This window comes from Ochotona princeps, chromosome 26 (assembly GCF_030435755.1).
Source record: "Ochotona princeps isolate mOchPri1 chromosome 26, mOchPri1.hap1, whole genome shotgun sequence".
NCBI lineage: Eukaryota > Metazoa > Chordata > Mammalia > Lagomorpha > Ochotonidae > Ochotona > Ochotona princeps.
This window is the reverse complement of record NC_080857.1, coordinates 24,013,424-24,039,275: the sequence shown is the minus strand read 5'-3', so window position 1 is coordinate 24,039,275 and position 25,852 is coordinate 24,013,424. Positions and strand designations below refer to the sequence as shown.

General features: G+C 50.0%; 1 protein-coding gene across 1 annotated transcript; it reads right to left on the bottom strand.

Moving 5' to 3' along the window:
* Positions 1-2,162: 2,162 nt before the first annotated feature.
* Positions 2,163-22,439, bottom strand: PLEK2 (pleckstrin 2). The gene is made up of 9 exons (XM_004584462.4): positions 22,000-22,439; positions 15,126-15,290; positions 9,827-10,008; positions 7,538-7,629; positions 7,083-7,270; positions 6,775-6,876; positions 5,752-5,835; positions 3,587-3,665; positions 2,163-2,681 (listed from the first exon to the last, which is right to left on the bottom strand). The coding sequence occupies exons 1-9, from the start codon at positions 22,039-22,041 to the stop codon at positions 2,554-2,556; spliced, it is 1,062 nt and encodes a 353-aa protein (XP_004584519.2). The 5' UTR covers positions 22,042-22,439; the 3' UTR covers positions 2,163-2,553.
* Between the last annotated feature and the right edge of the window lie 3,413 nt (positions 22,440-25,852).

Sequence of the window (25,852 nt, the reverse complement as noted above, 5' to 3'; positions counted from 1 at the left end):
TTACTTACCAAAAAGCAGGAGCGAAATACACACCTGACTGAATAACAGAATGAAAGCTTACGTTAAACGGGTTTCCCATCAGTGCCTTTTCATTAACAACCGTTTCGTGTCCCTGCTCCGGCTGGGAATGGAGTCAAATGTCTGCTTATAACTGAACGTCAGCGATACTTTGGGTCCCGTTAATACAAGACATAATTGAAAATAGTGACGGGGGGGAAATGTGATCATTTAAACCATTTTCATATCAATATTTTATGAAGATAAACCAATTTTGGCGTGTATAACAGGTTGGACGCTTCTGGGACCTACAAAGACCTAGACCTGCTCATAAGCATTGTATTGGCAAGGCAGGATTACTTCAACCGTTCATGTTCTGGTTGGCTCGCATCAAGGACAGGTAACGTGCAGCCCTTGTTTTCTGGTTTACCTCAAACTGATGGCCATCCACTTGCCAACCCAGGGAGACCCCGGCATGTCCCATGGCATGAGGCAGAGCTTAGGAATTTGGGGGCAGGAAACCAATCACACCAAATCTATGATGACCTGCTGGGTGGTCTGCAAAAGGGGGACCAGTGCGTTCAAATGCAGTCTCCTGTCTAAGGAAGAAGCCAGTAACTTGGAATTCCTTAGTCCCCATTTCAGATAAGAGGAAATAAAACGGTAAATTTTCTGACGAGCGTTTTGGGACTGTCTACTCCCCTTTAGATGTAAATTGCACATTTTATTTATTCATTAAAGGAAGTCCAAGCACTTGTACTGGCAAGAATTTGTGACCAATTATTGTATAAACTTGAAAGTAATAAGGGTGTTTCTTTAAAAATATTGTTATGATATACAGGCTTTTCACTGCTTCAGAACAACAGCCCAATTGGGCAAATTTCTTGGGACCAAAGTGTGTTGATTTTAAAACCAACAAATTACACCTTAGTGTAACTGTATGCACACCTTCCCTGTGGAGAAAGAAAAATTGTTTTTATCTGAAAGGCAGACTTACAGACAAAAAACTGGTTCATACCCGAAATGGCCACCACGGGCCAACCTAAGCCAATCAGAAGCCAGGAGCCTCCTCCAGGCAGGTCTCCCATTTGGGTGCAGGAGCCCAAAGACTGGGGCAATCTTTTGCTTTCTAGGCCGTAAGCAGGGAGCTGGTTACAAAGTGGAACACCTGGGACACTAACCAGTGCCTAAATGGGATGCCAGCACCACAGGCAGAAGCTTAGCCTACTGTGTGCTTCAGTGCTGGCCTCACCATGCATAATATATTTTTAAAAAGAGTTATTTTATTTTTATTGTAAAGTTAGATGTACAGAGAAGAGGAGAAACAGCGAGGAAGATCTTCCATCCGATGATTCCTCAAGTGAGTGCAACAGCCGAACCTCAATCTCCTGACTCCTGGCTTCAGATTGGCTCAGCTCTAGCCATTGCGGCTTCCTGGGCAGTGAATCAACAGACGAAAGATCTTCCTCTCTGTATATTTGACTTTCCAATTAAGAAGAAGAAGAAGGTGTTTACTGATGTGTTTAAGATGCCACTAGGAGGCCCAGCACTGTAGCCTAGTGGCTAAATCCTCACCTTGCACACACAGTGATCCCATATGGGTGTTGGTGCATGTCCCAGTGGCTCCACTTCCCATCCAGCTCCCTGCTTGTGGTCTGGGAAAGCAGTCAAGGACGGCTCGAAGCTTTGGGACCTTGTACCCACGTGGGAGACCCAGAAGAAGCTCCTGGCTCCTGGCTTTGGATCAGCTCAGTTCCGGCCATTGCCACCACTTGGGAAAGATCTTCCTCTCTGTCCTCCTCTCTGTGTATCTGACTTTCCAATAAGAATAAATAAATCTTTGAAGAAAAAAAGAAAGATGGTACCAGGGATGCCTGTACCCGATATCACAGCGCTCGGGGTTCTGGCCTGGCTCGGTCCCCGACCCTGGCTCCTGGAGGTCAGTGTGTGAGGACTCACTTGACTTCCTGCCACATGGACTGCATTCCCATGTCGGTGGGTATACGGGAAGCGAATCAGCAAATGTCAACTCTTTCTGCCTCTGCCTTGGAATTTTTTCTTTTTTTTACTGTTAAAAGATCACTTGAAATGTTTTCATAACCAACTTGAACAACAGAATCATGAAGGTGGGAAACCTCTGAGAACTGTAAAACTTTGTACAGGAATTCTAGTAACCAAAAGTGTCAGTTTTTTATTGATTCTAAATAGTTATGTCGTTGACACTATATCAGAGAAAGCCGCATGAGACTATTACCTAAGGCACAGCATGGCCAATGTTCAGTGCCCAACAGAGGAACCCGAGGCATGGCCGATGGGAGGTGGGCCGAAGCCCAGCGTCTCACACCTGCAGGCTGGCCTCGCCTTTCCACGTGGCTTGGCTTCTGAAGATAGGGAAGAAGGTAGAAGCACTACCGTGTGTGATCCAAGGTGCTCTTCAACACTCTCTCCTAAGCAGTTCGAAATGTATACATGTCCAAGTGCCGGCGCACGCCCATTCTCCAGGAAGTTTGTCCAGATCGCGTGGGAGGAGTCCTAGGTCTGTTCCACGACTGGCTGTCATGTTAGCTTTTTGATAGCTTCAATCCATTCTGCCCGCTCAGCCTTGCTGCTGGCCTGGATGTAATAGTGGGTGTCATCCTTAGTAATCACTTTGAAGAGGTTGCCCTGGACGTTCCCTTTAACCCCTAGGCAGAGGGAGAAAAAAAAAAAGGAAGAAAAGTGGTTGATATCCTTGTCCACTTTCAGCTTGAGCTAAGGAACAGAACTAATACAACGAACTATTTCTTAAATACAAACAGTATGCTTAGGGACATCTACCAGATATATGTTCTCCTCTGTCACATTCAGGCTTGCCTGCCCTCTCGATGGCTGGCCCCAGTGCTAACCGTAACCTACAGGTTCATTTCCATCAAAGTATGCGTGTGTTTATGTGAAAAGCAAGCACAGATTTTGAGGCATAACTTCAAATTGTGTGACTTCCTTGAACCTCAACTTCCATATCTGTAAGATGGGACCAACACTGTCTTCCTGCCATAGGTGGTGTTATGGTTTGCAGGATGTAGGCCACTTGCTCCCACACAAGCTCCTGCCACAGCAGCCACCCTGGGGTCCTGCAGCCAGGTGACAGCCTTACTGAGCCTGTGCCCTCTGGGGTGGACTCTGAATCTCCGCAACTTTGAGTTACCCAGAGCTCTTCATAAAGGTGTCTCCCTTGGGCCTTCCATGATGGTGATGAAAGCTAACATAGCCGGCGACTGTGAAAGCATCAAATGTATTAAAGTATGATGTTAACCCTGCAGAACTGTGTGCGACTTGGCTGTTCTTTTTAGGTGGAAGTTTGGACCATCAGCACACAAACTGAGAGAAAAGAATATTGAAGACAAAGGAGTCTTAGTTGTATTCTCAATACATCAAGAACACCCCAATCCTCCTTTGTCTTACTCTGAAATCAGCTTCAAAAAACAATCGCACCACGGTCTGACAAGGCCCTACTCAGTTTCTGAAGCCCAGTCTTCCCTAAGTGGGGAATTACTGGGGTGAGGTTGGACCTTCAAATCCCCAGGCTGGGGCCGCCAAAGTTGCACCTTACCAGTGGGAACACCGTTGTCCTCCAGAGCAGATACAAGTGAACCACGCAGGGAAAACCCGCCCACTGGCCTGTTCTCTTCCTGCAGAGGAAAGGAGACCTAATTAGGAACTTGGCAAATATACCAAAAGGGGAAGACTGTGCACCCTTCTCACTCTATCCTTGGTCAGGCCAGCTGAAGAAGTCAGTGCAAGTCACTTGTAACAGAAGATGAAGCTGAACTTAGACGTTGCATGGCACCGTAAGGGGGTCCACACCACTGCTTCACAGCCAGTAGTAACAGTGCCCACCAAGGCTGCTGTTACCACCAGCCTGGCTGAGTTAAAAACGCATCAGTCCATGGGCAGGCATTTGGCAGAGCAGGGAAGACACCTGCTGGCCACCTGCATCCCATATTGAAGCAATGTCTGGGTTCATGCTCGCAGGACACACTTTCCATTCTACCTTCCTGCCAATGCCCATCCTGGGAGACGGCAGCTGATGGCTCAAGTAGGAATCCCTGCCGCACATGTGGGAGGCCCGGATTAAGCTCCTGGCTCTTGGCTTCAGGTCAGCCCAGGCATGGGTGTTGCAGGCACTCGGTGAGTCAACTGGCAGAGGGAAGATTCATCTGCTTCTCTCTGCCTTTCAGAGAAAGTGAAAGAAAAGAAGTAAGCAGGCACTGGGCTCTTTAAACCCTGTGTGTATCTTACCAATCAAAAGAGATGCTTAGGCAAGTCTTTATTTGCACTTGGCGTGAAACATTGTGTAAAACAGAACTGTGCTTTGTGGTATGTCTGGGTGACTCAGCAATTGTAAGACACCAGGTAACTTGGGCCCCAGGAGCCCTTCAATTCATCAATAATCAACGTCCTAAGATGACAGCAAAAGACAGAGCAGTTCAGTACCACCACCAGAAAGGTTTGTGCTATGAAATGCCAAAGGAGAGACAGTTCCAAAGAGGAAGAGCCCCGCCCTGGCCAGGAGAGTTCAAGGGCAGCCTCAGGATGGAGCAGAGAGAGCAAGCAGCCAAGGCAGGAGGAAGTATGAGGGCCAGGGAGCAAGTTGGTCCCAGAACACCTGCAGGGTGGTAACTACACGCACAAGGCAGTGACTTCATCCAGGGCACGAGGAAAGGGAGCTGGCTGGACACTGAGCGAAACCCAACTGGGAGTGTCCACTGCATCCCTTGTTTCCCTTCCTTCAGCTACAGGGGAGTTTGAACTCCGTCCTACAGGACCCACAGTGCTTTTTGGAGGCCATGGTGGTCAACCTCTTGGCCAGCCCTCCTCCTCTTTCACCTGCTCTTAGCTCACAGCAGGGGCTCCTGCCCGAGGCCTGAGGACAAAGGGACTGCTCACTCCTCCCTCATTCAAAAACCGAATCATGCATTTACCAAGCCCAGGTTGAACGGCTCACCCTAAGGCCAATTCTTTCCTCTTATTTTCATGGAAATGAACTCAGCCAGTACTTTAAACTTATTATCTTATTTCCAGGATAGTGAGCATTTGATGATGTCTTTTACAAGCAAGATGATTAGTGGATTATAGCTTGAATATTACAAGGGAAAAGAAGCTTCAGTAGCCACAACAGTCAGAGTTGAGCCAATCAGAAGCCAAGAGCCAGGAGTTTCTTCTGGATCTCTCATGTGGGTGCAGGGTCCCAACGCTTTAGGCCGTCCTCCAGTGCTTTTCCCGGCTACAAGCAGGAAGCTGGATGGGAAGTGGAGCAGCCAGGACACAAACTGGCACTTGTATGAGATCCCAGCACCTGCATGGTGAGGAGTTAGCCATGAAGTCATCACGGCCAGATCTTGGGGTTGAATTCCTGGTTCTGGCTGCTGCTAGCACAGACCCCTGGAGGCAGCAGTCACAGGATTCCTGTGTCTGGATTCCTGCCCCCATGTGGTAGTCCTAGGTTGTGTTCCTAGGACCTGGCTTCAGTGCTGGCTCAGCCCCAGAGGGAGCAAGTGTGGGGTTGTGAACTGGTTGTGAGCCAGGGCTGGTCTTTCCTCCGCAAATCATGGCAGGCCCCTCCCACAGGGAGGAAGGAACCTAAAGGGAAGGGACCACCCACACCTCTCAGGGAACTGTGGGCCCAAGACCAAGAGTGACAGGAGGCCAGGTCAGGCGGCTGCCTGCTGTGCTGGGAGCATCACAAAGGGGGACCAGGGGACAGGCAGCACGCACCTTGGACGGGTCGTAGTAATGCAGGAAAGCTGGCTCTTTCCTCAGCACGAAGCGACGCACCTTCCAGTTCTTTCTCTTGTGCCCCTGCAGGATGGAAGCTCATTGCAGCGACGCCGTGTCCCTCCTTCCCATCTCCACGCATTTAACGCCAGACCCCACCCAGGCAGCCTGCTCCGGGGCAAGTACAATCTCCGGGAAGCCCGAGCAGGGCAGGCATGTGTCCTGTACTTGGCTTTCACATCCTTGCCCGTGTCAGGACACTTCAACCAAAACAATAACAATTATGATGTGTCCATTTGCACAGCTTTTAGTCTGAAAAAACTTTAAGCTACATCAATATTAGTAGTCCTTTTTTGGGGGGGAGGGAAGGGGGGAAAACCGCCACATTGTCAGAGCCCAGGGGAGTTGACACTGAGGGAAGGAGAACGCCCGACATTACTCATAAAGGAAGACAGACAACAGAGCAGCTCCCAGGCAAGGCAGAACCCACCAACACTGCAAGGAGCAGCACGGTCCAAGAACCAACCTACAGCAGCATGTGTATACATACATGTGCATACGTGTGCGGTAACCTCTCCAAGATCAAGAAGTTACGAATTACACAGTAAAACCCTAAAGGTGCAAGCATGTGGCACAGTGGGCTAAGCTTCTGCCGGTGATGCCAGTGTCTCATTTGAGTCCCGGCTGCTCTGCTTCTGAGCCAGCTCCCCGTGTGAATGCACGTGGAAAAGCAGCAGAGGATAATCCAAAGACTCCGCCCCCTTGGTGACCCACAAAACACCAAGCCAGCCATTGATCTCCTCTGGGAGAGACACGTGCAAATGGGCAGTGGTTTAGAAATTGTTTCTGTGTTTTGATAGCTTTTGGTGTGTGTGTGAGCACAGGAACGTGTGCCCTGCTTTTGGAATCGCTGCCCGCAGTTGACACAGGCCATTCGGTTGGTGGACAGAGCATTATGGCTGTCACCCACTGTCCCTCACCCTGGGGGGGGTCCTTGGCCTCCCTGCTCAAAGTCAGCCTCACCTGCTTGGCCAGATAGCCCTGTTTTACCACTTCTCCACTCAGCTCCACAGAGCTGAGACTGAGTTCTTCTTTGGAGCTTAGCTTCTTCTTGTAGCTCTCAGCCTGGTGGGAAGAAGCCAGCAAGTGCTTTTACAAAAGCCTCAGGGGGAGAAGGGAGGGAATTCCTCCAGACAGAAAGGGTCTTTGGGTGAAGCTGTTCCCCAGAACCCTGAGCCTCTCCCTAAAACTGTGGAACCCTCAGCACCCTCTCCCCTGCCTCCCCAACTCCCCCGGTGCTGGGGTCAAGAGGGACCCGCTCCCTAACTCACGAAAGTGTACAGGGCCGTGGAGTCATCCAGAAACTGGTCCGTCAGATCCCCAGAGCGAGTGGCTCCCATGCTCCGGGCACCTACTGGCCGCAGGAAGTTCTCTTCCATGAGCATGGAGGCCAGGGTCACGGCCTCCAGACGGTTGGCGGCGAAGCTGTTGGAGATGAGCCAGTCAACCAGGGAGGAGCCTGTGGCAAAGCAAGCAGAGCACCTGTCTGACCAGGGACTACCGAGCAGCCTCTTCCGGCCCCAGAGCTCGCGCCTCCCGAGCAGGCTGCCCGAGCTCTCCAAGACCAGACGCAAGGTCACACCTGTTGCCACCCAGCTGTGGTCATCCCAGGCCAGCCCACTGCCCAGCAGGCTACCCTGGCCTCCGGAGGAGCTGGTCAAGCATGTGCCTGAGCAGGTACCAGGTGGCCACTGGCCAGCCCAGGCCCTGGGAGAGGCAGGCTCACCTAGGAAGGTCTTTTTGTAGGTGCTTCCTTGCTCTGTGTTGGGGCTTGAGCGGATCCCGCTGCTGCTGTCATGCATCTTGTCCACGATGCGACTACACGAAAGGAAGGCAAAGGCGAGAGGCCCTCCTCAACACCGGGGGGCACAGGGGAGGACCCCTCCTCAACACCGGGGGGGGGCACAGGGGAGGGCCCCTCCTCAACACCAGGGGGCACAGGGGAGGGCCCCTTCTCAACACCGGGGGCACAGGGGAGGGCCCTCCTCACCACTGGAGGGCACAGGGCAGGGCCCGCCCCCTCCTCAACACTGGTGGGCACAGGGCAGGGCCACTACTGAGGGTATAGTGTGACATCCAACGAAAGAAGCACCCCGTTAGCAGATTTTGAAAAGGTGGATTTTTTAATATTATTTTTCTTCTTCTTGGTTCTCTAAATGCCCTGTAATTTCTGAATCAAACATATATTACTTTGGGAATAGGGGTAAAGATTCGGGGCCGTTACCATAGCACATTAGGCTAAGCTTCAGCTTATAGTGCCGGCATCCTATAGGGATGCTGGTTTGAGTCCTGGCTGCCCCACTTCCAATCCAACTACCTGATAATGGCCTGCGAAAGCAACAAAGGCTCAAATGCTTGGGGCCCTGCACGCAGCTGGGAGACCCAAAGGAAGCTCCTGGCTCCTGACTTTGGATCGGCTCAGCTCTGGCCACTGTGGCCATTTGGGGAGCGAACCAGCAAATGGAAGATCTTTCCTTTGTCTCTCCTTCTCACTCTATTAATTCAATCTTCCAAATAAAAATAAATCTAAAAAAAAAAAAGGAGAAGACTTGTGACTTTCATCTGAGAAACAAGAGTGGGCAATGGCGGGTCATTCTCACAGCTGCTCCTCAAAGTCACCATCTCAGTCCTCCACTGCTCCTTCCAACCCCCCACACAGCTCAGCAGGCCCTGTACATGGCAGGTGCACAGTCACAGACTTGGTGCCAGGGCTGGAGTCGGGGTAGGCCAGAACCTCACTGACACCACATCGCTGAGAGGTGTCACAGTGCTGCTGCCCACAAGGTCGGGAACTGTCTCCTGCAGACTGAAGGCCTTCCCTGATGGGCACTGCCTTCCCTGATGGGCACTGCCTTCCCTGACGGGCACTGCCTTCCCTGATGGGCACTGCCTTCCCACGGCCGTTCCTTGCCAGATCACCTCCACCACGGCCCAGCTTTCCTTCTGCCCTGGGAGACAATTACTGCCACTGATAGAAGCCACTATCATTTCTTGTTCATGTACTCAGTTGCAAAGCCCCTGGGCTAAGACTTTGCCTATTTGTATTTGCATCTGCCGAGCACCCAGAATAGTGCATGGCATGCAGCAGGCACTCAGTACCCACTTGCTGAATGAATGAGGAGCCCCAGCCAGCCAGAAGCAACCACTGACTTGATTGATGGAGAGTCCTGGGGGGGCTGTGTTGCAGTTCTGACCACCCTGGCCGAAAATGGGGTGTCTGCCTTATTCACGAACAAGGAGAGAAATCAACAGGAAAAACTGGTGCTCTGGTACGGTGAGCAAAGCCACCTCCTGCAACACTGACATCCATATGGGTGCTGGTTTGAGAGCAGCAGATGGTTCAAGTGCTTGGCCCCGCTTGGGTGGAGCTCTTGGTTTCTGGTTTTGGCCTGGCCCAGCCCCAGCCATTGCGGCCATTTCAGGAATTGAGCCAGTAAATGGATGATCTCTCTTTGTAACTCTACCTTTCAAACAAATTTTTTTTTTTAAGATTTATTTTCTTTGAAAGTCAAAGTTACAAAGAGAAACAGAGAGAAATCATCTGTCTGCTGGATCACTCCTCAAATGGTCACAGTGCCCAAGTTCGGTAGGTCTGAAGCTGGGAGCCAGGAGCAACTTCCAGGTCTCCCATGTGGGTGCCGAGGCCCATCCTTCACTGCTTTCCCAGGCCGTGAGCAGAGAGCTGGATGTATGATGGAATAGCCGGGACTCAAACCAGTGTCCATATGGGTTACAGGCACTACAAATGGAGGATTAGCCTGTAAGCCAATGCATCTTTAAAAGATACATCTTTTAAAAATAAAAATAAAAAAGAAGCTAAGAAGTTACACAGATGCATAGGGTGAGGATCCCTGGCCACTTTCAGGTAGAGAAAAAACAATGGAAATAATTCAACAAGACAGGGACTGCTGAGGATCTGGGGTAGCAATCAGAGCCCGTGGCAGAGCCTGGGCTTCCTCCCTCTACCCACACACGGGGGGGTTCAGCAAGGCAGGGCAACGGGCGGGGCACTCACTGCAGGCTGATGTGAGGGGGCAGCTTGAAGGAGTTCTTCAGGATATGGAGCTGCTGGACCTTCCCCGGCTGCCCTGCGTGAATAGCCCCTGTTATCTCAAAGGCCCAGGCATCCCTCTCCTCCCGAGAACACGCTTCCAGGAAGTACTCCGTGGCCGTCCGCGTCTTCAGCTTAATGAGGAGCTGCAGGAAGAGGCAGAGCGCTGAAAAAAAAAAATGCCACACTGGCCATGGCAATTTGAGGAGTCTATGGGAGTCCAGTGACTGCCTGGGACCCCATCTCTTGCTCACACCCAAGCAGGTGGTCGTTGAAAGTTTCCCTTGGTAGTGGCAGCACTGATATACAGTGGGTTAAGCCACCATGTGCCACACTGGTATCCTAGATCAGGGTGCTGGTTCAAGTCCTGTGTGTTCCACTTAAATCCAGTTTCCTGCCAATGTGCCTGGAAAAGCAGCAGAGGATGACCGAGGGCTGGGGCCCCTGCCACCCACGTGGGAGCCGAGGATGGTGTTCCTGCCCCCTGGCTTTGACCTGGCCTAGACCCGGCTGGTAAAGTCATCTGGGGGAGTGAACCAGCAGACAGGAGGGCTCTTTGCCTTTCCTAACCTCTCTCTTTTTCTCCCTCTTTCCCTGTCACACTGCATTTCAAATAAACATTTTAAATTATGTATTTATTTTGACTTTATGTTAAAGTCAGAGAAAGAGAGAGACACCTGAATTTGGCTCTTTCCCCAGATGTCTACAACAGCTGGAGCAGCTGAAGCCAGTGCTCTAAAACTCAACCCGAGCCCACGCAGATGACAGGAGCCCAGTGACTTGAACCATCATTTGCTGTCTCCTAGGATACACATTAATAGAAGCTGGAGTGTAAATGGAGTAGCTGGGACTCAAACCAGGCACTCGGACCTGTACAGTGGTTCCTCAGGTTAATCCTTTGCCTGCAAGTGCTGGGATCACATATGGGCGCCAGTTCATGTCCCAGCTGTTCCACGTCCCATCCAGCTCTCCGCTTATGGCCTGCGAAAGCAGCAGAGTGGCTAAAATCCTTGGGACCCTGCACCCACGCGGAAGGCCTAGAGGAGGCTCCAGCTCCTGGTTTCTGATCGCATCAGCTTCAGCCATTGCAGCCACTTGGGGAGTGAACCAGCAGATAGAAGGTCTTTTTGTCTCTCCTTTTCTTTGTAAATCTGCCTTTCCAGTAAAAATAAATAAATCCCTAAACTGGGGACTCTAATACGGATGTGAATATACCAAGTAGTGACTTATTCACTATGCCAAACACCTACACCTATTAATTTTGTTTTAAAGATTTTTATTTAGGGTTGATGCTGTGGCATTGTGGGTAAAGCCACTCCCTGCAATGACAGCATTCTGTATGGGAGCCAGTTTGAGTCACCTCTGCTCCACTTCAGATCCAGCTCCCTGGAAATGCATTTAGGAAATCAGCAGAAGGTAGCCAGTACACATAGGAGATCCAAAAGAAGCTTCTGGATCCTGGCTTCACCCTGTTCTAGTTTTGGCTGTTGTAGCCATCCGGGTAGTGAATTGGCAGTTGGAAAACCTTCTCTCTCAATCTCTCTCTGATTCTGCCTTGCAAGTTAAAAAAGAACAAACAAACAAAACCAACTAATTCAATCTAATCACTTTCCAAAGGCCCAGCCTTCAGCCAATATAAGTAGATAAAGTATATGCCCCTAATCCATTAACCATTTACTTAAGCCTTTGAGAACCAGGTAAACCTTTGTTGGGCGACATCTAAACTATATCCAAACCATAGCACTGGGCTTAGCGCCTCACTGAAGTTTTTCTGAGAGTGTTTTGGGGGGCCAATGTAGTTGCATAGTAGGCTAATATTCAGCCTGTGGTGTTGGCATCCCATATGGGAACCAGTTCTAGTATCAGTTGTCCACATCTGATCCAGCTCACTGCTAATGGCCTGGGAAAGCAGCAGAGCATAGCCGAAGTCCTTGGGCCACCGCCCTCTGTGGGAAACCCGGAAGAGGTTCCTGGCTTCGGACTGGCCCAGATCCAGCAGTAGAACCAGTGGATAGAAGACCTCTCTTTCTTTCCTCCTATTTTTTTAAAAGATTTATTTATTTTTATTGCAAAGTCAGATATACAGAGAGGAGGAGACACAGAGAGGAAGATCTTCCGTCCGATGACTCACTCCCCAAGTGAGCGCAACGGTCGGTGCTGTGCCGATCCGAAGCCGGGAACCAGGAACCTCTTCCAGGTCTCCCACATGGGCGCAGGAACCCAAGGCTTTGGGCCGTCCTTAACTGCTTTCCCAGGCCACAAGCAGGGAGCTGGATGGGAAGCGGGGCAACCGGGATTAGAACCTGCGTCCACATGGGATCCCGGAGCATTCAAGGCAAGCTGCTAGGTCACTGCACTGGGCCCCTCTCCTTCTATTTGTAACTCTGCCTTTCAAATTAAGATAAATCTTTTTTTTAAAGTGTTTTCATCATTTCATTCTCTCACCCACATCCTCCAATGGCTCCACGTTCCTTTCATCAGCCCAGTCAATCTCCCAGAACATCCATGTGCCCAGAATCCATTGGAGCTCCCTCCTAACTTTCACTCAAAGTACACCATCTTCACAGAATTTCTGTCTCTCTTACTTTCCCAATTTCTTCTCTTCTCTGCCCCAACCTCTATTCTTGAAGCTACAGCCAACCCGAGCAAAGCAGGAATAGAATTTTCTCTGAAGTTCATAATATTCATGCCATGACCTGGAAAACAGAAGACTTATCAATGAATCATGGGCTTTCCCAATGCTGTATCGACTCTGCGGCTGGAGTGGTGGCGTAGTGAGGAAAGCTGCCACCTGCGATACCTTCCTGGCTGCTCCACTTCCCCTCCAGCTCTGCTAAGTGCCTGGGAAAGCACCAGGGTGATTTGTGTGCTTGGGATCCTGCCACCCATATGGGAGACCCGGAAGAGGTTCTTGGCACCTGCCTCCAGCCTGGCCAGTGCAGCTGTTTTCAGGAATGAGCCAGCAGATAGAATATTCATCTTCTCTCTCTCTCTCTCTCTCTCTCTTTCTCTCTCTCTCTCCTTCAAATAAATACATAGATCTTAAGAAAAAAACAAAATTGCTAACTCCATGAAGGAACAACAGTATAGCTTCCTTAATTCCTCGGTACCGACTGAGCCCTCAGTAAACGGCTGCTGAGTATACAAAATTTTTAACTTTTTAATTTATTTGGGAGAAAGAGATACAGAGAAAGCTTTCGCATGCTGGTTCGCTCCCAAATGCCCACCATGGCCTGCAACTCAACCCAGATTTCCCAGCACCTGGGGATAGGCAGCCGGTTACCTATCTCTCAGCACAGGTGTTAGCAGGAGATTGGAATCAGAAGCAGAGCCAGGAATCGAACACGAAGATGCAGCTGTTCTAGTCTGCATCTTTTTTTTAAAGAATTATTTATTTTTCTTGGAAAGTCAGGTCTACGGGATCCCGAGGGGAGTGGGAGAGACAGGGAGAAAGATCTTCCATCTGCTGGTTCACTTCCCAAGTGACTGCAATGGCCAGGGCTGAGCCAATCAGAAGCCAGGAGCCAAGAGCTTCTTCCGGGTCTCCCACGTGGGTCCAGGGTCCCAAGCCTTTGGGGTGTCCTCGACTGCTTTCCCAGGCCATACGCAGGGAGCTGGATGGAAAGTGGAGTAGCCTGGATATGAACTGGTGCCCATATAGGATCCTGGCACATACCAGGCGAGGTCTTTAGTAACTAGGCTACCACGCTAGGCAGGCTGCATCTTTTTTTAAAAAAGATTTGCAGAGAGGAAGATCTTCCATCTGCTCAAATGGCCAAAATGACCAGAGCTGAGCTGATCGGTAGCCAGGAGCTTCTTCTGGATCTCCCACATGGCTGCAGGGGCCCAAGGTCTTGAGCCATACTCCACTGCCTTCCCGGCCATAAGCAGAGGGCTGGATTGAAAGTGGAGCAGTTGAAACTAGAACTGGTGCCCATATGAGATGCCAGTCCTGCAAGTTGAAGGATTAACCTGTTGAGCTACTACACTAGCCCCTCTACTCTGTATGTTAAATCCTAACCAATAACCTATCCCTATGTTTTTTTTTTTTAAGATTTATTTATTGGGTCTGGTGCTAATAAATCAATGGATAAAGCAATGGATGGAAGATTTTCCTCTCTGTCCTCCCCTCTGTATATCTGACTTTCCATTAAAAATAAAAAAATAAATCTTTATTTTAAAAAGATTTATTCATTTATATTAAAAAGACAGATTCACAGAGAGCAGGAGAGATACAGAGAAAGATTTTTTTTCATCTGCTGGTTCACTCCCTAAGTGACGGCTACAGCCAGAGCTGAGCCAGTCCAAAGCCAGGAGCCACGAGCTTCTTCCAGGCCTCCCACATGGGTGCAGGGTCCCAGGCTTTGGGTCATGCACTACTGCTTTCCCAGGCCACAAGCAGGGACTTGAATGGGCAGAAGAGCAGCAGGGACACAAACCAGTACCCATAATGGATCCCAGTGCTTGCAAGGTGAGGATTTAGTCATTGAACTATTGTGCCGGGCCCAATCCCTACACTCTCCTAATGGTAAAGTTGCAGCTCTCTTCGCTTCTGGAACATGTATTCCTAGGTGAATAAAAACCATCACCTGAGCACCAACCAAGCAGCAACAACTCACTGGAGTGTAGTGATTGCTTCCTCATCTGCAAGTGTTTCCACACCCCACTGCCTTCAGGATCCTCATCATACGCATGTGGAACATCCAGTGCAAGTATCTCATCACACTGTTTTTTAAAAAATATATATATATTTATTTTTAATGTAAATGCAGATTTACAGAGAGAAGGAGAGACAGAAAGATCTTTCATCCACTGTTCATTCCCAGTGTGGCCGCCACCATCAGAGCTGAACTGATCTGAAGCCAGGAGCCAGGAGCTCCCCATGGGTCTCTCACACAGTTGCAGGTGGAGGTTTTGGGCCATCCTCCTCCACTGCCTTCCCACGCCACAAGAAGGGAGCTAGATGGAAAGTGGAGCAGCCAGAACACCAACCAATGCCCATATGGGATGCTGGCACTTGTAGGTGGAAGAATAGCCAGCTGAGCCATTGTATCAGCCCCTACCTCATCCCATTTTTCAAGTAAACAAAAAAAGACTCCATGCTTGTCCATACTTGTCCATACCTGGCACGAGGTGAAGCCAGGATTTGAGTTCCAGTTCCAATAATAACCCTCAAAAATTCCAATTCCTCACACCATCTCCCCTAAAGCAGCTAGAGTTGTGTGGGGTAAGGAAGAGCTGGGCAGGAAGGGTTCTCACTTACGGGACGATTTTCATAGTCCAGGCAGGGACAGGTGATGGTGCAGCCATCCAGGAGGATCCGGCCCTTGGGAGGGGTCACTCTCCGACCCCCCTCCAGCTTGTAATAGAGCAGCGTGTTCTGGCGGAGGATGAACCAGCGAGCCTTCCAGTTGTGGACGATGTGGCCCTAGAGACAGGCAGGCGGTGGTTGAGGGCAAGAGAGCACATTGACCCCGCAAGTAAACACACTTTCCTCAAGGGGGAGAGCCGCATTTTGTGTCTGGATCTCCTGCTGAAGCAAAGACCTTTGGCTTTGACTTTCTAGCTCCTATCTGGCTTAAAAAACCTTGAAAGATATGACAAAATACAAATAAGAAGGGGAAAAATCACTTACCTGTAAAGCCAGCAGCAAGTTTTTTCTAGTTCTCAGTTTTTCTTTTCAAAAGATTTATTTTTGGAGCCAGCTGGGCGGTATAGTAGGTTAATAATCCACCTGCAGCATGAGCATCTCAGATGGGTGCCGGTTCAAGTCCCAGATGCTCCATTTCTGATCCTGCTCCCTGCTAATGGCCTGGGAAAGCAGCCATTATAATAATCCAGGCCACTGCCACTCACATGGGGTAGTTCCAAGCTCCTGGCATAGAAGCCTGGCCAAACCCCTGGGGTTGGGGTCATCTGGGGAGTGGACCTGAGGATGGAAGATCTCCTTGTCTCTCTTTCCTGTAAATCTGCCTTTGCACTAAAAAGAAAGAAAGAAAGAAAAGAAGGAAAGAGGAAGGAAAGGAGGGAGGGAGAGAGGGAGGAAGGAAGGAAGGGAAGAAGAGGTCTGGTGTGCACTCTTGAAGCACGGTCCCAGTGTATTCCTAGCAGGGCTCAGGTTAAGGCTAGCTCCTCACTAACAGACAAGAGTTTCCTCTGAATCAGACACTCCTCTGCTTCATCTCCTTCCCAGGACTGGTTCCTATCACAGGCCCCTGCTCTTCCTCCCATCCACTGTGGATTCTCCCCCAGCTCAACACACAACAGAGAGCCGTGAGGGAAGCAAAGGTTGCCAACAGGACTCCTGCGGGGAAGCTATTTATATGCAAATACGCCTCATGAGCACTGACTAGTCTGCAAAGGGAAGTTCCTATGGCAACCAAATAAAATTTATAGCAGAACCAGTGTTTAGCCTAGGGGTGAAGAGGTCCCTGGCCCCTATCCCAGTGCCTAAGTTCAATGTCCCATTCCAACTCCTGATCCAGCTTCTTTCAAATGTACATGCTGGCGGCAGCAACGCTGGCCCAAGTCACTGCATCCTTGCCACCCACACGGATGTCCTGGACCATGTTCCTGACCTGGCTTCCAGCCTGAGCCCCGCAGGCCTTTGGGGAGTGGACCCGAACATGGGACATCACCCACTTTCTCAAAAAACAAATTTAATATCTAAAAAATTCTTTAAAAAAATAAACATAAAACTGAGCTCATCTGAGAGTTTACTAAACATGTCTCAGCTTTATTCATGATGAACAAGCAACTCATATGAAAGAACTCATGCTATCCATCTGAATTTTATGTTTTTTGCTTTCTTCATTTTGTTCCTTACTTAGAATCTGAATGTGGCCTGAAGAGTGACCATCTTGCTTGACACAGGAAAACCAAAAGAAACAAACAAAAAAGCTAGCATCTTAGCCCACAGTTATTGAGGTTCACTTCTGTTCTTCCCTTAGCCCTGTCTCAGCTGCCCACAGAGCGGGCCCCAGGGCAGCAGCAGCAGGACTCGCCTGAGCATCAGGGTGGAACTGAAGAACTGGAGCCTGTCACTGCTCGTGCCTTCTTAAGGGAGAAGAGAATGAAATCCAAATTGATTGTCCGAGAGTGGTGCAAGGTGCAGAGGCGAAACCTCCAGGCATAGGTGTTTGAGCAGGTGTCCAGTATGGTAGTGAAGATACCTACGTCTTGCATTGGAGTACCTGGGTTTGGGGCCCTGACTACACCTTGCCTCCTTGCCCTGTGCAGACCTGAGAGGCACGGGTTACGGCTCAAACCTGGATTGATCTGCCAGCACCTGACTCCAGCTCCTGACTCCAGCGTGACCCAGTTCTGGCCATGAAGGACATTTGGGGAATGAACCAACAGATGGGAGCCCTCTCTATCTCTCGTTCCCTGTCTCTCAAAAACAAACATAACAAAAACAAGAAGCCAAAACACACACACACACTCACACATACACACACACACACACACACAAAAAAAACCACAACAATCAAAGGTGTTAGATGAATTCTGTGCCTCCAAAATTCACAGGCTCAACCCCCGAACCTCAGAACGTGACCATCACCAGATTTAGCGATGTGGTCTTTCAAGAGGTGATTAAGATAGCCCAGTAGGACGGGCCCAAATGCAATTTGATGGATGACCTTATAAGGACAGAAAATGTGGACCGGCAGAGAAACACCAGCAGGGCCTGAGCATGAAGGAAGGTCACCTACAAGACAAAAAGACGGGCCTCCAGAGAAGCCCAAAAGAGAGGCTGGGCATGGCAGACTAACAGGCTAATCCTCCACCTAGCCATGCCTCATACCATATGGGCATCGACTTGTGTCCTGGCTGATCCACTTCCCATACAGTTTAAGGACTGGGGAAGCAGTGAAGGATGACCCAAAGCCTTGAGCCCCTGCCACCACATGGGAGACCAGGAAGAGGCTCCTGGCTCCTGACTTCAGACTGTCCCAGCTCTGGCCATTGTGGCCATTTGGGGAGTGAACCAGCAGATGGAAGACCTCCCTCTGTCTCTCTCTGTAAAATCTGACTTGCCAATAAAAATAAGTAAATCTTAAAAAGAAGAAGTCGTCAAACCTGCCTATACTTTGGCCTTCTTGAACTTCCAGTCTGCAGAACTATGAGAAACAAACCTCTGTTGTTTAAGCCACCCCGTCTGCAACATTAGCAGCTGGATATGTAAGGGGGTGTTGAGCAGAAAACAACAAAGGTAGAGATGTTGTAATGAATAGACATAACCTAACATACCCCAGAATTCCTCAAAATAAAGGATCAGACATGTGACCATACTGATCACGCTTCTGCCATCCCATTCCAGGTGAATTAAGGCAGACTTTACAGCAGCCAAACATGGGGAAGCTGACGTTTTTTGGCAAGGGCAGTAGCAGAACAGGTTCTTCTGACACCCAGCTCCAGTTTTCAAGGACAAATGGCAAACAGTGTGAATCATACTCCAGAAGGGGCTTCCGGTAGAAACGGCATCAACTTGGTACCACTGGGCATGTCTATCTGCATCATTGTTGACCAACTAGCATCCCAGTCCAGTTCACTGACCTCTCAAATATTCCCAAATTATTTAATATGCTCCATGAAATCCCACTGTTCAAAGCTGCTAGAAGGAGCAACCATGCTCATGGCAGCCCAGAAGAGAAGGCGTAGCAAGAAGGGATGGGTCAGAACATTGAGACAAGCTGGTGATCTTCATGAAAGTGCTCAAATCTTTTGAACCCAACAATTCCACTCCAGAAAAGGGTTTAGGCATTGAGACTGTTATAGCAACATTGCTTATAATCATGACAAAAAAAGGAAAACAATCTAAACATGCATGTATTTCCAAAAGCTCATGGAAAATGGCATTAAAGATGTCTAATGGAGGCAAACAAAATTGAAATCAATGCATGGCTTTGTTCATCATGTACAATCCCCATGAACTTTTTAAAAAGCTCCTCAAATGGATGAACTTCAGCTCCCTTTCCCACCCAAATGCACATCTTATAATTCCATTTTCCAAGAGCATTTTGAAACTCTTTTGTAGAATAACCCAGTTCCTGGCATGGCTGCAGTGGGGGCATAGGGGAGAGGATTCCAGTCCTAAAGAATGGCAGGCCCTCTCCACACCTTGATTTTGGATTTCCAACCTCTAGAAGCCCTTTGTGCTTTGATGCCTATTTTTCTTTCCTCACATCATTTACCTTTTGAATCTCTGCATTTTACTACTATAAACATTTTTTTTTTAAGATTTACTTTTATTACAAAGTCAGATATACAGAGAGAGGAGGAGAGACAGAGAGGAAGATCTTCCGTCCGATGATTTACTCTCCAAGTGAGCCGCAACAGCCGGTGCGCGCGGATCCGATGCCGGGAACCTGGAACCTCTTCCAGGTCTCCCACGCGGGTTCAGTGTCCCAATGCATTGGGCCGTCCTCAACTGCTTTCCCAGGCCACAAGCAGGGAGCTGGATGGGAAATGGAGCTGCCGGGATTAGAACCTGCGCCCATATGGGATCCCGGGGCTTTCAAAGCGAGGACTTTAGCCGATAGGCCACGTTGCCGGGCCCTACTATAAACATTTTTAACGTGTGTGTCACCATGAACTACTTAGTCACCCTTTTATACGGGAGGACACAAAGGTACTTTCCAGGTTTTTTTTTTTCATGCATAAATAACACTGTGTTCAGGAAGCTGTGCACTGTTTCCTTAGACCAGAGTCCTGCAACTTCACGGGAAATGTGGATGATGAAAACAACTGGGCACTGAGTTCAAAACTCCCAGGCTGGAGTGAACATCGCCAAGGCGTGCAAGATAGGAGTCCAAGAGCAAGGCCTGAAATGCTGCTGCCTGAAGAGAGCAAGAGCGAGAGAATGAGAGAGAGAGAGAGAGAATGTGCATGAAAGTTTCCATCTGCTGGTTCAGTCCCCAGATACCATCACCAGGGTGGAAACCAGGAGCCAGGTATTCAATTCAGGGCTCCGATATGGGCGGTAGGAACTATTCCTTGGGCCATCGCTACTGCCTCCCAGCATCAGCAGGAAGCTGGAGCACAGAGTTGAAGCTGGGTACCAAGCCCAGGCCCTCCGGTGGGGAGACGCAGGCCTTCACCACTGGCCCACGGCCTGCTCCATCCCGCTGCTTCCTAGAAGCATGGCATTCCTAGCCACAGCAGACGCAAGCCTCCATCTCCCCTTGTTCTCCAGAGAGCCAGGCCCCCTAAGTTCCCTGCATTTTGCCTGCAGTTTGCTTCTTTCTTGTCTGGGCGGGTTTCAGAGCCAAATCTGTCATGCCCCTGCCTGCCCGTCTCCAGCTTCGCCCAGGCAGGTGATCTCTTGTCGTCACTATGGCTTCCTGGGCCAGCCCTGTGGCACCTTCGGGCTCTAAGCCCTCCTAAATTTAGGCAACCCACTGTCACAAGCCTGTACCTTTTCCAGTGCACACAGGAGCTGCTCACTGTCTCCCAGGAGAAAGTGAAAAGGGGGATGGAAGAGAAAAAGGCCTGAAAGGATAAATGGGTAGGGACCTCACCGCCTGGGAACTGGGGCCACTCCCTTACCTGAAGGAAGGAGCGTGGCTTCCACTAGCTTCAGAGTCAGCCTCCAAATCACAGCCTCAGGGTTGGCTGGAATGAGCTTCATGGGTTTCAGTTCCACTTTGGGGGCCAGACCTGTTTGAGTCTCTTCGCTTTTCTGCATCCTGAATTTCCTGATCAGACCATGTAGTAGGCCATCCTGGGAAACCCTGTAGCTTAAGCCCTTTTCCGATGAGGCAAAGTGGAGGTGGTAGGGAACCTTCTATGTAATCCCTGGGAATGGGACGGGCCCTCAAAGTCCCCTCTGGTGGGAGTCAATATAAGGACAGTCCCCTGCACCCAAACCAGGACCCAGCTACAAACACGCCAACCCACCCACTGCTGCCCACATCACACACTCTGCATCCCCTTACGAGCAGCATAAAGGAGGGACAACAGAAAGTACCACGAGTTGTTTCTCCGAGACACAGTCACCTGCACACCCCGTGTGGCACCTGCGAACCATGCGGGGCACAGAGTGGGTGTAAACTGTGGCCTGCCTGTGTCCAGTATGACCTTGGATCTTGCCTCAGCCTCCCTGCACACAGTTTTGAGCAAATAACCCACCCACCCTCCAGCATCAAATACTGTGCGAGCAAACACTGATGTGTTTTGGAGGCGAGCAGATCTGAGCCTTCAAGGCCAAAGGCTGGGGGAGCAGGCAGGGAGACTGGGTGGGGAGCGGGAAACTGCCAACCAGGGAAGGCCAGGGAAGGGAAAGCCCCTTCCTCTGTCATCATCCCCTGCCCAGAGCTGGAAACACAGAAAGAAAGTCATCGGGTTCCTCCCCTAGCCTTCGAAAACCTCACACTCCACTTTATGCAAACATAAATGTTTAGTGTTAAGCATCAAATCTACCTGTAAAATACAAAACTTCCCCTTCCAGCCACTCTTTCAGTTTCCTGAACCCAGGCATTGCCTGTTGTTAGACTTGCTGCATGCAGTGACTGGAGGGGCTATGGACAGAGGGTCAGAACAGGAGTTCTAGTCCCAGCTGAGTCCTCTGGGTCCACGAAGGCAGTGTCCTTCATCTGTAACAGCATGACAGCACCACCCACCACGCACAGCCCTGGGCAGACAGGAAAGGGCCTGGGGGTCCACAGGAGTAGGCTGGGCCTTGACCACACCACCCACCCACTACTACCCTGACCATCCTCTTCCAGCTTTTGTCTTTTGCTTGGTGGAAGTGGTTAGTGTTGGTGGCACAGAAGAGGATTCAAGCAGCCAAGTGCATTCCAGGTTGTAAACCATGCAGCAAATCTATGTCAGTTTCACAAATTATATCTAAATATACAATTCATTATAGTTCAACAAGCTACTTTAGTTAAGTCACCTTTTGCGTCCAAAGTGCACTAAGCAGGTAGGGCGCTCACCGTTGCTTGTGCGTGGCCTCGGTTCTCCTATCTTAAAAAACTTTCTCCGAAGTCCATTTTCCACCCTCCCCATTGTTCCCGCAGTCAGGCCCGGTCCCTTGCAGCCCGATCCCATTCTCCCATTAGGGAACGGGGCCACGCCTGTCCCAAGGCTCGCGTGCGCTAAGGTCCCCAGGCTCTTAGGCTCTAGTGCTCACTCACCCTCTTGACCAGGAAGCCCTCCTTGAGCACGCCGTCCTCCATGTCGCTGGGGCGGCCCAGGTGCGCTGTCCCGGCTTCTCCCCCGGCGGGCGCCCGCGCAATCCGCGCGCAGGAAGCGGCTCCGACGCCGCTGGGGCGACGCCTCCCTGGCTCGGGGCCAGCGCCAGTGGCCGCGGGGCCTCCCGGGCAGGAAGTCAAGCTGGGTCGGGAATTTTGAAGTGACGTTTCCACCTGCAGGTACTTCGGGAGTCCCGCGGTTTGTCCTTAAGGTTCAGAATCTGCCAGCCCCGCCCGGACTGGGCGCCCCATCCAGGTGCACCCTGCGCCTCTTCCTCTTGTAGCTTCCTTTCCCCCAGACCTTTGCCAGGCGCTTTGCCTGACATTCGTCTTCCTTGATGAGCGTGCATGGAATGAACCGGAGCTGAAAGGACTTGAAGGATTTGGAAGCTTCCTAAGGGTGGACCCCAGCTGGGAACCTTCTTCCCGGCCTCTGCTGGGGGATGAGCAAGGTTCCTCGCCCTAGGGGCTTAGGTTTCAGAGGAACAGGCCCAGCCTCTGCCCCAGAAATACCCTTCCCAAGAACCTAATGCCCTAGAGTCCATCGTAAGAGCCAAATTTAAAGGAGTGCCAAGGGACTTATTTATTTAGGTAAATAATTTTTTTTTTTTTAAGGTTTACTTACTTTTGGTAGAAAGTCAGATTTACAGAAAGAAGAAAAAGAAAGATCTTCCATCTGCAGGTTCACTCCCCAAGTAGCCACAATAGCCAGCGCTTAGCCCATCTGAAGCCAGGAGCTTCTTCCTGGTCTCCCATATGGGCACAGGGTCCCAAGGCTTTGGGTTGGGCTCTACTGCTTTCCCAGACGCAGGGAACTGGATGGGAAGTGGAGCAACTGGGACAGGAACCGGTGCTCCCATGGAATTTCAGCGCTTGCAAGGGGAAGATTAACCAATGGAACCATCATGCCGGGCCCTAGGTGAATAATATTTTAATGCAATACTTTGTAAAGTGAAAATGTCAAGTTATCCACAATGGACAAAACCTCCATATTTGGAACGTGGGTAGGATCCGCCACAGTGTCCTATAACAATGTGATCCATTGAATCACAAGAGTCAGTAGTCCTGGTCCAGGAGGGTTGTCCTTAGGCTACAGTGTGCATAGTGGTTATCTGCATTGCCACCAGAGGGCCCCTGGTGGCAGGGGAGAGAGTAAAGTGCTTCAGGGGTGAAAGAAGGGTCCTAGGCTCTGGGCAAGCCAGGGCACCTTTCACAATCACCCTGATAGGAGATTCTCCCACCATCCTGAGTGCCTGCCCTGGAGTGATAACCACACGGTTGAACCTGCGTAGATGTTGCAGGCATACACCCGGCACCCCAAGAAAACCCAGCGGAGTCCATGGCACTGTGCAGCCTGGGTGAAGGCTGATGGGCTTTCAGATCTGCCAGCAAGTTCAAAAGCAAGGGGGCTCGCATTCCATTTCCGAATGGACCTCCATCAATTCAGCACCTTCTGCAGCCAGGCTGCAGTTCACCAGCTTGCCCAGGGACACACAGTACTAGGACACCCAACAGGCACTTGCTTCGCAAGAAAGTGCCCCAGCTCTGAAGCCTGGCCAGGGAGCACCTGGAAGGCCGGGGCTGGGCATGTCTCACCCTCTCCAGTCAGATTGCAGCGTCTGAGGCTTTGAAGGCATGGCGTTTTCTTGCACAAGGGGAGTTCATGAGTGGCAAAGCGAGAAAAATGGGGGGTTCTGTTGCCTGGCAGTGCCCCTGTCCAGGGCAACTTCCAGTGCTGGAGAAACCCCTGGGGGGCAGCCCACCTGCCTGACTCATGACCTGAGGCGTGAGTCACATCCCTTACTTCCCAGGCTGTGGTGACTGAACCACCAGCCACCAGGAAACCAAGCTGACATCAGCCCCGTTCAGCCACAGGGAAGCCCATGGAGACAGAGGAAGCAGACAGCAGGGAACAGCTGCGGGGTGGGGAGGACAGGGGCCAGGGAAGGAGGCTCCACACCCAAAGACTGGCCTTCCTCCTCCAAGCAGACGCAGCTTCCTCTCCCTCCTGGGGCTGCAGGATGGTGGCACAGGGACACTGACCCTTAAATGTCTTTGTCACCATGAGCCAGATCACACCCAGAGTTGTATGTGACAGCTGTTAGGCCAGTGTTTGGGTGATTTGCAGTCTGCTGTGAAATTCCACAGTTAGAGAGCAGTTCCTTTAGCTTTCTCTGTGTCAGAGTCCTGTGTTTCAGAGCCGTACAGTGAGCAGAGTATCACAGTACAACCCCCAATGTGTTTATCCGAATCTCTGAATCTCATCTTTAAAAATCCTTTAATCACACACTTCATGTTATAGGTCCAGAGAAAGGACACGACGTCTTCATGGTCCTGCAGCCAGGCAGTGGCTAAGCCAGGCTCAGATACCTTGGATACAGAACTGTCTACAGCAAGGCTGGCTCCTGGCGCACACGGGCATGACGTGCATCAGAGCATCGGGCGTGAGAGCGTGGCTACGCAGGCTGCAAAGGGTCCATCTGTAGAAGGAAAATGTTCCTCTGTGAAGATGAATATGTGTGCCTCGGAGAGCATAAAAAAATACCAAAAAGGATAAAACCACTCAAATCCTATCACTCAAATAGATGGCTAGTATTTCAATTTTTTAAAAATAAGCCTTTTTCATATTTTTTATTTATTTATTGTTATTGGAAAGGCAGATATACAGAGAGGAAGATCTTCTGTCCAATGATTCACTCCCCAGTGGCTGCAATGGCGGGAGCTGAATTGATCTGAAGCCAGGAGCCAGGAGCTTGTTCTGGATCTCCCACATGCGTGCAGGGTCCGAAGGCTTTGGGCCGTCCTGTACTGCTTTCGCAGGCCACAAATAGGGAGCTGGATGGGAAGTCGGGCCGCCAGGATTAGAACTGGCACCCATATGGGATCCTGGCACATGTAAGGCAAGGACTTTAGCCACGAGACTACTGTGCTGGGCCCACAACTAATATTTTAAATATGTATACTTCTATCAGATTTGAACCAAAAATTGGAATCTTGCCTATCTCTCTTTATTTACAACAGCTAATAAACATCTTACCAGATCATTAAAAAAATAAATTTAGTGACTTCATAGGATTTCATCATTACCATAATATAGTGTATTTAAGCACTTTGTTTTAGGTTGAATTGCCTTTTTCACTATGTAAATAATGCCATGATAACTACTTCTTTACATAAGCATTTTGCACATCTCTAATTTCTTCAAATAATTTTTAAAGCATTTTTAAAAAGATTAATTTCTCTTTATTTGAAACACAGATTTTACAGAGAGCAGGAGCAACAGAGAGGTCTTCCATCCACGGGTTCACTCCCCAAATGACTGCAATGGCCAAAGCTGAGTGTATCTGAAACCAGGAGATTCTTCCAGGTCTTCTGTGCTGGTGAAGGGCCCCAAGGCCTTGAGCCATCCTCCACTGCTTTCCCAGGTCATAAGCAGGGAGCTGGATCAGAAGCGGAGCAGCCAGGACTTGAACCAGTGCACCATATGAGATGCTAGTGCTGTAGGCAGAGGATTAGCCTGTTAAGTGACTGTGCCCCTTAGAGCATAATTTTAGGCTAAAAAGTAAATTTTTAAAAACATTTTCTGTTTCATTTTGTTTGAAAGACATATATATAAATGCCTTTCATATATATATGGAGAGAGAGAGAGAGAGAGAGAGAGAGAGATTTCTTCCATCCACTGGTTCTCTCGCCAAATGCCCAGAAAGAAGAGGAAGATCGACCAGGTCCTTGACCCCCTGCCACCCATGTGGGACCCAGAGGAGGCCCCTGGCTCCTAACTTCAGACCAGCCTAGG

Bases quoted from the DNA above. Each gene is read 5' to 3' on its own strand.
- PLEK2 (XM_004584462.4), bottom strand. From the start codon at position 22,041: ATGGAGGACGGCGTGCTCAAGGAGGGCTTCCTGGTCAAGAGG. The intron at 15,291-21,999 runs GTGAGTGAGCAC...GCCTGTCTCTAG, and splicing joins AGGGCTTCCTGGTCAAGAGG to GGCCACATCGTCCACAACTG. The intron at 7,271-7,537 runs GTGAGCCTGCCT...GCTTTGCCACAG, and splicing joins CTACAAAAAGACCTTCCTAG to GCTCCTCCCTGGTTGACTGG.